This window comes from Oryzias latipes, chromosome 9 (assembly GCF_002234675.1).
Source record: "Oryzias latipes chromosome 9, ASM223467v1".
NCBI classification, from domain to species: domain Eukaryota; kingdom Metazoa; phylum Chordata; class Actinopteri; order Beloniformes; family Adrianichthyidae; genus Oryzias; species Oryzias latipes.
Window position 1 is genome coordinate 30,420,069 of NC_019867.2, and position 13,209 is coordinate 30,433,277.

The window sequence follows — 13,209 nt, forward strand, 5'->3', positions numbered from 1 at the left end:
GTTTTAACTAAAAAAAAACACTTTGAGTATTTGTTTCTCAATGGTTTTCGTGATCATCGCTGTGTTCAACTTTAGGTTCAAGGCAGATAAACACCAAGAGCAGGAAATTAATGATCGCTCAGCTCCTCGCGCTCCGATTGTCTGCCAACATCAGGCGTCCTCGTGGCCACGCCCCTCCCGTGTCCTCGTGTAGGGAAGGAGGCGGGGGCTGCGGCCGTGACGTCAGGGTTTGTGGACGCTGCGCGCGCCGTGATTGGCTGCAGCCTCGGCTGATGCCGCAGCGTCCGATGGTTCCACGGGGTGGCGGGGTGTGAGCCGCCGGCGCCGCCGCAGCCTCCGGGGGGGTGGAAGCACCGCAGCTCCAGCGGCCTCAGTCTGACGGCGGTTCGGTTCCGACAGGTCGGAGAGTGTCTGCTGCGGCGCAGGTGAGAGTTCTGACGGAGACGGACAGCCCAGGTGAGCCGCGTATTTTTAGTGCACTGATCTGCTAAGCTCCTTAGAGCAGCTGAAGTGATGGAGAGGAGGCAGAGCTCTGATGAAGGCTTCTCCTGGTGCAGCTTGGACCTCAGGAGAACCGGCTCTGGCTTCTGACCTGATGGAAAGGAAGTGATCCGATTGGGTTGTCTGTCTTGCAGGTTTGAGCCTCCACCCTCCTGCTGAAGAAGATCCGCTCCACCACAGCCATGCTCGGCTCTCTGTTCCGCGCCCACGGCCTCCTGGTGGCCTCTCATCCATGGGAGGTCATCGTGGGCACCGTGACCCTCACCATCTGCCTGCTGTCCATGAACATGTTCACCAGCAGCGACCACATCTGCGGCTGGAACCTGGACTGCCCCAAACAGGAGGAGGTGAGTGAGCCGGGCCAGAACCTGTCACTGCAGCCGGGTTGTGTCTGTGGGGGTTTGTCAGAAGAGCGTTCACCTCCTGACCCACCACATGGGCATCAGGACCTCGTGTCTAGGGGCCCTCAGAGTGGTGGAGCTTGCAAAAACAAAAGACCATTTTTTATAAAATGATGGGTTGGTTGACTAGAGGCCTGCATGCATTAAAACATGTTCAGACAGCGTGCAGAAAACATGCTCCATGGGATTTCACTAACCTAACTGGCAAGCCCTGACAAAACACAATCCACTTTGCACATTTTGGATCTTTCTTTTGTGCACTGTCCTCCCTTCTGCACTCTCTCTCCTCTGCACACCTTGACCATCGTCAGCGCAGACGCAGGCGGCTGCGTGGACCTCAGCATCCCGCCTTAGCGCTTACGTCATAAAACAGTCAGGATGTGCGTTGTTGTCTGTTTTATGAACCACTTTGCTCAAAGTTAACCCTGACCTCCTGACCCTAACCTTGCTCCACTTGCCCCCTCCATGGGGCTCCGAAGCTTGTCCCGCCCTGTCCCACGTGCTGATGGTTCAGTGTCCTGCTCAGGGATTTCTCTGTAGCAATCGAACCAGAAACTATCCAATCGGGAGCGACTCTCCTGCCGCAGCTCCTCCTAAGAGTGCTCAGACGTGGCCTCACCTGACAGCAGCTCCGCCCACCTGGCTGTGATGACGCTGTGGAGGCGGAGCTTCAGAGATGAACTGTTGTCTGACGTCTGTTTTGAAAAGCTGAAGCAGAGCAGGTTGAACCTCTGACCCGCTCAGTTACCATGGAAACAGAGCTGGGGTCCACAGATGCAGCAGAGTCTTACATGGAGATTGTTTTTAGCCTTCTGTGTCCCCCACCCCAGAAAGCACAAAGACACACATACGCACAAAGAAACAAACACACATGGCCTCACAGACACACATGGCCTCACAAACACACATGGCCTCACAAACACACTTGGCCTCACAAACACATATGGACTCACAAACACACTTGGCCTCACAAACACATATGGACTCACAGACACACTTGGACTCACAGACACACTTGGACTCACAGACACACATGGACTCACAAACACACTTGGACTCACAGACACACATGGACTCACAGACACACATGGCCTCTAAAACATACATGGCCTCACAAACACACATGGACTCACAAACACACTTGGACTCACAGACACACATGGACTCACAAACACACTTGGACTCACAGACACACATGGACTCACAGACACACATGGCCTCACAAACATACATGGCCTCACAAACACATATGGACTCACAAACACATATGGACTCACAGACACACATGGACTCACAAACACACATGGCCTCACAAACACACATGGCCTCACAAACACACATGGCCTCACAGACACACATGGACTCACAAACACACTTGGACTCACAGACACACATGGACTCACAAACACACATGGCCTCACAAACACACATGGACTCACAAACACACATGGCCTCACAGACACACATGGACTCACAAACACACTTGGCCTCACAAACACACATGGACTCACAGACACACATGGACTCACAAACACACTTGGACTCACAGACACACATGGACTCACAAACACACATGGCCTCACAAACACACATGGCCTCACAAACACACATGGCCTCACAAACACACATGGCCTCACAGACACACTTGGACTCACAGACACACATGGCCTCACAGACACACATGGACTCACAGACACACATGGCCTCACAAACACACATGGCCTCACAAACACACATGGCCTCACAAACACACATGGCCTCACAAACACACATGGCCTCACAAACACACATGGCCTCACAGACACACATGGCCTCACAAACACACATGGCCTCACAAACACACATGGCCTCACAAACACACATGGCCTCACAAACACACATGGCCTCACAAACACACATGGCCTCACAGACACACTTGGACTCACAGACACACATGGACTCACAAACACACATGGCCTCACAAACACACATGGCCTCACAAACACACATGGCCTCACAGACACACTTGGCCTCACAGACACACTTGGACTCACAGACACACATGGACTCACAAACACACATGGCCTCACAAACACACATGGCCTCACAAACACACATGGCCTCACAAACACACATGGACTCACAAACACACATGGCCTCACAAACACACATGGCCTCACAAACACACATGGACTCACAAACACACATGGACTCACAGACACACATGGACTCACAAACACACATGGCCTCACAAACACACATGGCCTCACAAACACACATGGCCTCACAAACACATATGGACTCACAAACACACTTGGCCTCACAAACACACATGGACTCACAGACACACATGGCCTCACAAACACACATGGACTCACAAACACACATGGCCTCACAAACACATATGGACTCACAAACACACTTGGCCTCACAAACACACATGGACTCACAGACACACATGGCCTCACAAACACACTTGGCCTCACAAACACACATGGCCTCACAAACACACATGGCCTCACAAACACATATGGACTCACAAACACACTTGGCCTCACAAACACACATGGACTCACAGACACACATGGACTCACAAACACACATGGACTCACAGACACACATGGCCTCACAAACACACATGGACTCACAAACACACATGGCCTCACAAACACACATGGCCTCACAAACACACATGGCCTCACAGACACACTTGGCCTCACAGACACACTTGGACTCACAGACACACATGGACTCACAAACACACATGGCCTCACAAACACACATGGCCTCACAAACACACATGGCCTCACAAACACACATGGACTCACAAACACACATGGCCTCACAAACACACATGGCCTCACAAACACACATGGACTCACAAACACACATGGACTCACAGACACACATGGACTCACAAACACACATGGCCTCACAAACACACATGGCCTCACAAACACACATGGCCTCACAAACACATATGGACTCACAAACACACTTGGCCTCACAAACACACATGGACTCACAGACACACATGGCCTCACAAACACACATGGCCTCACAAACACACATGGCCTCACAAACACACATGGACTCACAGACACACATGGACTCACAAACACACATGGCCTCACAAACACACATGGCCTCACAAACACATATGGACTCACAAACACACTTGGCCTCACAAACACACATGGACTCACAGACACACATGGCCTCACAAACACACATGGCCTCACAAACACACATGGACTCACAAACACACATGGACTCACAGACACACATGGACTCACAAACACACATGGCCTCACAAACACACATGGCCTCACAAACACACATGGCCTCACAAACACATATGGACTCACAAACACACTTGGCCTCACAAACACACATGGACTCACAGACACACATGGCCTCACAAACACACATGGCCTCACAAACACACATGGCCTCACAGACACACATGGACTCACAAACGCAGCTCGTGTCAAAATGGATGTATTCCCGCTCAAGAACCCTGACCTCGGATGTGAATTCCTGCAGTCTTGCAGCCAATGTGGGACTCGGTTCTGACGTTTCTCTGGTTCCAGATCTGCAGATCTCGATCATCTCTGAGCTTCTGTTCTTTCTTCCTGTTTCCACAGGAAGTTCTGAGCAGTGACATCATCATCCTGACCATCACCCGCTGCATCGCCATCCTCTACATCTACTTCCAGTTCCGCAGCCTGAGGCAGCTGGGATCCAAGTACATCCTGGGTGAGTGTGGGCCGGCCTGGGGTGGCGCGGGGGTCGTCTGCGGCTCCGCTGACTCTGGTGTCTTGCAGGCATCGCTGGGCTCTTCACCATCTTCTCCAGCTTCGTGTTCAGCACGGTGGTCATCCACTTCTTTGATAAGGAGCTCACCGGCCTGAAGTAAGGACGCAGCGTGTCAAGTGGGGTGGAAACGGATGTCTGTTCTAGCTCTGAAGCTGTTTTCCGTCCTTCAGCGAGGCCCTGCCCTTCTTCCTGCTCCTCATTGACCTGTCCAAAGCGTGTGCCCTGGCCCGGTTCGCCCTGAGCTCCAGCTCGCAGGTACAGACGGAGGCGTCCGTTTGGCAGAGCTGCTCTGAGATAAAAGATCTGGCTGAAGATGGGTGTTTGGTCTGCAGGATGAAGTGAGGGACAATATCGCCTCGGGCATGGCTGTGCTCGGGCCCACCTTCACCCTGGATGCCCTGGTGGAGTGCCTGGTGATCGGAGTGGGAACCATGTCAGGTGTGCAGCAGACAGACGGACATCAGTCAATCGATCAGAAGATTGACCTTTAAACCAGAACTTATGGAGAGCCTCGGCTGTCTGGAGGTCTGGATGTTTGGTGGGGAGCACGGCGTTTTGCTCTGCAATCAAAGTCTAGGAAAAACTGGAAATCTTCTCAGAACTTCTGCTCCAACACAAACGTCTGCTTCATCACCAACAGAGAAGCTCCCAACCAAACCTTTGAACTTATACAGATGTTAGCTGCTCAGCCACACGCCTGCTGCCTGATGAAGAGGAGATGAAGATCTGTGTTTGCACTCCTCCTGTTGTGTTGCTGTTGTGAGATCCCGTGTGTGTCTTCCAGGTGTGAGGCAGCTGGAGATCATGTGTGGCTTTGGATGCATGTCTGTGCTGGCCAACTACTTCGTGTTCATGACTTTTTTCCCCGCGTGCGTCTCGCTCGTCCTGGAGGTAAGGGCTCCCTGTGAGTGTGTGTGTGTCCGTGCACGGCGGCGTTGTGTGCTTAGTGTGCGCTCTTTGTCGTGCAGCTGTCCCGTGAGAGTCAGGAGGGCCATCCCATCTGGCAGCTCAGCCATTTTTCCAGAGTGATGGAGGAGGAGGACAACAAGCCAAACCCCGTCACCCAGAGGGTCAAGATGATCATGGTAACGCCGCTCAAGGCCCTTCCTTTCTTGGTTCTGGTCTTTCTGGACCCTCCGTCACCCCCCTCTGCTCCCGCAGTCCCTGGGTCTGGTGATGGTACACGCCCACAGCCGCTGGGTCTCCAGCCCGTCGTCCAGGAACAGCACAGAGGACGTCCTGCAGGTTAGCATGGAGCTGGACCAGTTCTCAACCAGAAGGATCGAACCCGACAAGCCCCTCTGGCACTTCTACCTGACCAGGTACAACCCCCCCCTCCTTAATATTCTGTCCCCAGGTCATTCAGCTCCTTTTGTGCACTTGTTCTGCTGGCACTCAGCAGTGACAGCAGGAAGCTTTGGTGTAAATGACAGGTTTTTTCGGCTGGTTCTGTGACTAAATTTCGCTAAATCGGAGAACTAAAATCCACATCCTGGTATTCTTGGTTGTTTTGAGTTCCCCTCAGTAGCATTGAGAGCTGAAGCTGCCTCCTTTCTGGCTGAAGGGAACCGTTCTCCTCGGTAAACGGCGTCTCTGTTCCTCTGCAGGATGGTCAGCATGGACGTGGAGCAGGTCATCTGTCTGGCGTTGGCCCTGCTGCTGGCTGTCAAGTACATTTTCTTTGAGCAGGCGGAGGTGGAGTCCACGCTGTCTCTGAGAAACCCCATCACTATGTCTCCCCCAGTCCTAAGCCTGGACCCCACAGAGACCTGCTGCATAAAGCAGCCGCCAGCTTCCCCGTGTGTGCCCCCCGTGCGTGCGACCCCCAGGGCCCCTGACAGGAAGGACAACGGTGAGCTTGTCCTCGGTAGTAGCAGCAGATGCCCCTATGCTAGGTTACAATTCTGATTCCTCCCCTCAGATCAGGTCATCCGGCCGATTCCTGTCGCCGCCGACCGTCAGCAAAGGAGCTTGTTTGTCATCGGAGAGGAGGAGGAGGAGCTGAAGCCGGAGACGCCCCAGCCCAGGATCCCAGAGAAGCCCAGAGCCCTGCCTGACTGTGTGGCCATTTTCAGCAACCCTGAGGTGAGTCGTGACCACAACACTCCTGCTGTCCTTTCAACAGGTCTCCATGGATAGTGGGGCCCGGAGTAATGATATGAATGAAGCGGTGGCAGAATAAAAAAAAAAAATGTTTTTACTTGTTCTTAGCAAACAGACCAGGGGCCTCATTTATAAAACTTTGCGTAGGATTTGCGTCAGAAGTGGCGTACGGATGAAAACTAGGACGTGCGTACGCACAGAAATATTCGGATTTCTAAAACCGTGCGCACGCACATCCTACGCATCTTTCCCTTAATAAATCACAACCGATTCTAAATGCAGCGCAGCTTTAGCGGCTACATGACACGCCCATAGTTGCCCATAAATAGTCCGTGAAACGCCCACAAATGAATATTCATTGATTGCGAAACCATGGCAAAAACCGAGAGGAAATCAAAAAAACGTAACTACACTCAATATGAAGGTCAAGTTATCGTTGGCGAGGTGGAAAAGAGGAGAAGAATGTTGTTTGGAGGGCACAGTGTGGGCATTACTAATGCCAAAAAGGCACGTGAGTGAAATGGTCGGACATCAAAGTCGAGGCAAAAAAACGTCTGGCACTGCATGCCCCCCCCCCCCCCCCCCCCCACACACACACCCGTGTCTGCCACGGGTGTGTGGGGGGGGGGACACCGGAGCTGACCCCTCCTGATGAGAGACTGGCGGCAATAATTGGGGAATCCCTTTTAAGTGGAGTGGTGACTGAGGCGCAGGGGGACACCGACGCGCCAGATGCACCGGGTGACACACCCCCAAAAGCCCGCAGAGGTCCAACTGGACGGCTCGAGGAAGTCGGAACCGGCTCATGAGCCAGTCATCCTCGTTTGCCAGCAAGTCTTCTTGCTGTCTAAAGATGCGTTCACTCCGAAGTCTTCCATTTGCCACATCTTCTAAGAGCGCAAGATCAGCCATTGTGCGTCATTACGCATTGTGATGGGGCATTTTATTTCCCTCCATTTAATTACATCTGACAAGCTACAGATGTCGGGAATAATCGATGTGGAAATGGGAAATTGTTCAGCGCAAATGTAATTTCTTGTTGCTTTCTGAATGGTTGAGACATACGCCATACATTGTTTTATCAAGAATAAAACAAACTAAAGGCATATGCATGAATACCATAATTCTGTAGCTTATAAAGAAATGTTTTACTATGAAAACAACTTTCCCTAGTGGACAATTAATGCATCTCTCTCTATCTATCCATCTGTCTGTCTGATTGCACCCATATCTGCTCCGCCAGACGGACACACTGACGAGAATATCAGTTTTGTACATTATTTCGTTCTGTTAACTTTATTATTTATGAGGATGAATTGCACAACATGCCAATATTGTAGAACATATTTCACTTTTCTTTCTGCAAATATGTGTTCATTTGATTTTCTGTTGTAATTTTCGTTTGATTTTCTTTGTTTGTTTCACTGCTGATCAATCAAACGGGTGTTGGTGTAGCTGTTAATTGTGAGACTTGCTTTGTGAAGTCTTCATGTTATTTCTGAGAGGCAGTATTGTCATTGTCACTTTCACGTGTTTCTTCCATCTGCCGACGGTGTCGCCGTTTCTCATTTCACCCGTTTTTGTGCGTACGCCTGGGTCAGAGCTTGCGTGAAGGACTGCACATTTTCCCGTCAAGTTTGCTTTTTATAAATCTCAACTATTGCGTAGAGAGTGGCGTACGCCTTCTTTTGTGCGTACACAACGATTATAAATGAGGCCCCAGAGCTGAAGGCTTCTTGTGTTGGACACATTTCACTCTTACAATGGGGGCTTATGAATCTTCTGACATGCGAGGTATATATTTGTATAAACCCCTGAAGCTTTTGAGGCTAAACTTTATTTACATAATTTCTTGTTGGATTGAATGGAAAAGAGAAGAAGAGGGTGATATGAGTTTAGATTAGACAGTTATTTCTGTGCACTTTCGGGCGCTCTCCCTCTTTTTGCATTTCATCATCCACCTCAGCAGAACATGAACGCCCACCTGAACACAGGTGTCCGCTCACCTTTGAACAAATTGTATGTGTGACAGAATGAAATGTTTTATGTGAGTTGGTTTGCATATGTTGAGTACATGTTGACACAATTGTGCGTGAAGACGTTGGAGACGACAGGTATGTTTGTAACACTTGAGTATGTGTGTGGACAGGCCCCGCCCCTTTTGACTAACATGTACACCAGACAGTAATGATGATAATTCTCCAGCATCTTGTTGCTTAATGATTGTGCCCCCCCACCTCCTCTGTAATCATCCTCCAGAATTCCTAAACTCCCCCTTTCCCCCTGTCTTCAGTTCCCTTAACCCCCCCCCCCCCCCCGTCTCTAACATCCTTCCGTTCTTTCCTCTTCTTCTTCTTTTCCGTCCAGTCCAACAAAAAAATGATACAAATGTAATGAACACAAATAAAGTTTAACCTAAATTAAAAAAGAGGTTTATTCAAATATACACCTTGTGTGTCAAAAGCTTCCCAACTCCTTGTTGTAACAGTAAAAAATGTCCAAAACACTCGCTGTGCTCAGCTGTTGGACAGGAATAGGGTTAAAAAAGAAAGAAAGAAAAAATACAGTCAATGGAAGGACCTCAGACGACGATGCAGGAAAATCCTTAAAGTCTTTCTGTTTCGCAGATGGGACCAAAATTCCTGAGTGATGCGGAGGTCATGCTGCTGGTGGCCTCCAGGCACATCCCTGCTTACAAACTGGAGGCCCTAATGGAGACACCTGAGAGAGGAGTGGCCATACGACGACAGATGATTTCCTCAAAGCTTCCCTGCCCCTCGGCGCTGGCCTCGCTGCCGTACGTCGGCTACGACTACTCCAAGGTGACAGCGCCAACGGGACTCTGGAATCCTGCTGCAGCTCTGAGCTCCAGTCTCACACAGCTCTGTGTCCAGGTGATCGGCACCTGCTGTGAGAACGTGATCGGATACGTACCCGTTCCAGTGGGAGTGGCCGGACCACTTCACCTCGATGGCAAGCAGTTCCAGGTTCCCATGGCAACCACTGAGGGCTGCTTGGTGGCGAGCACCAACCGTGGCTGCCGAGCGATCGCTGTGAGTGTCTCAGCAAACAAACACACTCTTCGCAACACTTTGATGTGTGCTTACAGCGTCTCAGTGTGTGACGCTGTTATTTGGGACATTTTCAAAGGCAGGACAAATGGTCCAACATAAACTTCAAGGTTGTACAGCAAATATTCCTTCTCGTCTGTCCAACCGTCCATCTTCCACCGGCTGGGAGACTCTCAAGTGTGTTCTGGGTCTTGCCTCCTCCCAGAACACCTTTTCGGGCACGTTGTCTAGCAGGCATTTAGTATAAACGATGAGCCACCTCAGCGGGCCTTTTGTGTTGAACAAGACTCCAAAACACTTAAACTCCTCCCCCTGGGCAGGAGCCCCTTACCTACTCAGAGATGGCAATCTCCTTTAATCTGAGAAACCATGACCTTTGACCTGGAGATGCCGATTCTAACTTAACCTGCTTCACACTGTGAGCTTCCCCAGTGCACCCTGAAGGTCCTGGTTCAATGGACCCAACAGAATGTCATCTGCAAAAAAAAGCAACCCTTTGGCAGCTCTGGCTGGATGTTTACAGTACTGTCAACAGCAATGTTTGACAATACAGCACAGAGCACAGATCTGCCAACATCGAGGTTTTTTTGGGCAACAGTGAAAGGACGGTTCAGTTGTTGTCTGGATTTAGGATGCGTGGTAGCACACTGATCGCCCGTTCTGTCCTGAAGCTGGCAGGTGGAGCTAGCAGTCGAATCCTGGCTGACAGCATGACTCGTGGACCGGTGGTCCGGCTGCCCTCTGCCTGCAGTGCAGCAGAAGTCAGGGCCTGGCTGGAGAGCACTGATGGCTTTCAGGCAGTCAAGGAGGCTTTCGACAACACCAGCAGGTAAATCCAGGTTCCTCACTGACAGAACCAGACTTGGCTTTCTGAGACGGACTCCCACTGTGATATTGCGTGGAGAAATGATGCAGCTCTTGTTTGCAGGTTTGCTCGTCTGCAGAGGTTGCTGGTTGGACTTGCTGGGAGGAATCTTTACATCCGGTTCCACGCCACGACGGGAGACGCCATGGGAATGAATATGATCTCTAAGGTAGGCTCCAGGTCATCGTGTTCTAGCTCAGGTATGAAGATCTGTAGCAGAATCCGTGCTCTTATCCTGCTGTTTTCTCAGTGTAAGCTCAAGCGTCCTGTCGGACAACATGTCATGTGACCTGAAGCATTAATGTGTGTTTGTGCAGGGCACGGAGCAGGCGCTCGGCCTGCTGCAGCAGCACTTCCCTGAGCTGCAGGTGGTCGCTGTCAGCGGGAACTTCTGCACCGACAAGAAACCAGCTGCCATCAACTGGATCGAAGGCAGAGGCAAGTCAGCGGTGTGCGAGGCCACCATCCCCTCCAAGGTGGTCCAGGAGGTAGGACCGCACACGCAGACTCACAGATGCACACTTCAAGTTTTAGATTTGGAGATCTGCAGAAGTTCTTTCACAGAAATGGACAAAAACCTGAAGTCCATGACTTGTGAAGAGAGTCTGATATGAAATGAAAATCCTTCAGATGTCTTAACAAACATGACGATAAATGCAGAGCAAAGCTCCATTTTCCATGTTTTCCTGTCTGAATACATCTGACGCCTGTCCAGCGTTCTGATGTAACCTCTCCAGGTTCTGTTTGACCCAGTGCTCTCCTGTGTTCCAGGTTCTGAAGACAACCACGGCGGCTCTGGTTGAGGTCAACATCCAGAAGAACCTGGTGGGCTCAGCTATGGCGGGCAGCATTGGAGGGTTCAACGCTCATGCAGCCAATCTGGTGGCTGCCATCTACATAGCTTGTGGACAGGTACAGCAGCAGTGAGGTTCTGTGTGGTTCTAGGGGGGATAGTCTGAGTTCTTGTGCTCTCTTCGTGGTTTCATGTGGTTCTGTTTGAGGTTCTCTGTGGTTCTGTGTGGTTTTCTATTTTTCTATGTAGTCAATTATGTAGTTCCCTGGGTTTCTGTAAGGTTTTGTATTTCGTTCTCTGTGGTTCTGTGTGGTTCTGGGAGGGGGGGTAGTCTGAGTTCTTTGCTCTCTTCTTGGTTTCATGTGGTTCTGTGTGGTTGTCTTTTTTTCTATGTAGTCAAACATGTAGTTCCCTGGGGTTCTCTAAGGTTTTATAATTTAGTGGTTCTGTGTTCCCCAGTATGATTCAGTATGAGGTTCCTGTAGTTCTCTGGTTCTGTATGGTTCTGTGTAGCCCACTGTGTTTCTGTAGGTGATTCTATGTGGTTTTGCATGTGTATTTGTTTCTTTGTGGTTCTGTGTGTGGTTGTCTGTATTTCTATGTAGTTTATTATGTTGTTCCCCGGGTTTCTATCTGGTTCTGCGTCGTCCACTATGGTTCTGTATGTGGTACCTGTAGCTCTCTGGTTCCATGTGGTTCTGTGGTCCCTTCATGGCTGCTGACATGTTCTGTGTTTTGCGATCGGTCCAGGACCCGGCCCAGGCGGTCGGCAGCAGTAACTGCATCACTCTCATGGAACCATCCGGACCGATGGGGGAGGACCTGTACATTAGCTGCACCATGCCCTCCATTGAGCTGGGTACCGTGGGGGGGGGCACCAACCTGCCGCCCCAACAAGCCTGCCTCCAGGTATGCAGCTGTAGTGCACAGGTAGAGCAGCAGGAGCTCCTCCTTGTCCTGTTGGTCCACCTGTCGGACGTCCTGCAGCTCGGATGAAGGTTCTGCACCTTCATCCGAGCTGCAGGACGTCGCTCTGCAACGGTCTCCGGGTTCTTGCTGCCGTCCAAGATACTGTGGCGATGAAGAACCTTTGCTGCGTGAACCTACAGATGCTGGGCGTGCAAGGAGCCAGCCAGGACCACCCCGGAGAGAACGCCCGTCAGCTGGCCAGGGTCGTGTGCGCCACCGTTTTGGCCGGAGAGCTGTCACTCATGTCTGCTCTGGCTGCTGGACACCTGGTCAAAAGTCACATGACCCACAACAGGTGAGCACAGCAGCTCGGACTCACCCAAACTGGTGCAGCTGCTGAGCGTCGGCTGGACTTAGTGTCCAGAAACCGGGGAGAAACTAGAACCAGAACTTTTGTCATCTGAGCGTTTGAAGCTGAAAGGAGGAGAACTTTTCCTGTTTGACTGCAGAGGAGAAAGAAAAAAGGCTCATTTCACCAGCAGGGCTGCTTGTTGATGTGTTCTCTGATAAGAACCTGAAGCCCTTCAGGTGTTTGAGCTGACAGATGTGATGTGGTTCTGTCTGCAGGTCCAAAGTGAACCTGCAGAACTGAAGCAGAAACTCACCATGAGGGGGCGCTGTGCACCGACAGACGCAGCCTTTACTGTTTTCATCATCTGATATGAATTTTATCGAATGACCAATAAAGCAGTGAAGTTCCGAAATGAA

The 13,209-nt window shown here is 50.8% G+C and overlaps 1 protein-coding gene across 2 annotated transcripts; it reads left to right on the top strand.

Annotated features, from left to right (window-relative positions):
• The first annotated feature begins 296 nt into the window (after positions 1 to 296).
• Positions 297 to 13,209, top strand: LOC100125499 (3-hydroxy-3-methylglutaryl-coenzyme A reductase). Of its 2 annotated transcripts, none has more exons than XM_023958829.1 (20): positions 297 to 425; positions 636 to 848; positions 4,529 to 4,640; positions 4,709 to 4,796; positions 4,871 to 4,955; positions 5,033 to 5,138; positions 5,485 to 5,591; positions 5,669 to 5,785; positions 5,862 to 6,022; positions 6,308 to 6,552; positions 6,622 to 6,785; positions 9,431 to 9,625; positions 9,698 to 9,856; positions 10,546 to 10,703; positions 10,803 to 10,908; positions 11,057 to 11,227; positions 11,511 to 11,651; positions 12,283 to 12,441; positions 12,642 to 12,796; positions 13,069 to 13,209. In XM_023958829.1, the coding sequence occupies exons 2-20, from the start codon at positions 684 to 686 to the stop codon at positions 13,091 to 13,093; spliced, it is 2,619 nt and encodes an 872-aa protein (XP_023814597.1). In that variant the 5' UTR covers positions 297 to 425; positions 636 to 683; the 3' UTR covers positions 13,094 to 13,209. The 2 variants fall into 2 exon arrangements, with proteins under 2 accessions (XP_023814597.1, XP_023814596.1); XM_023958828.1 differs by having other exon boundaries at positions 316 to 456.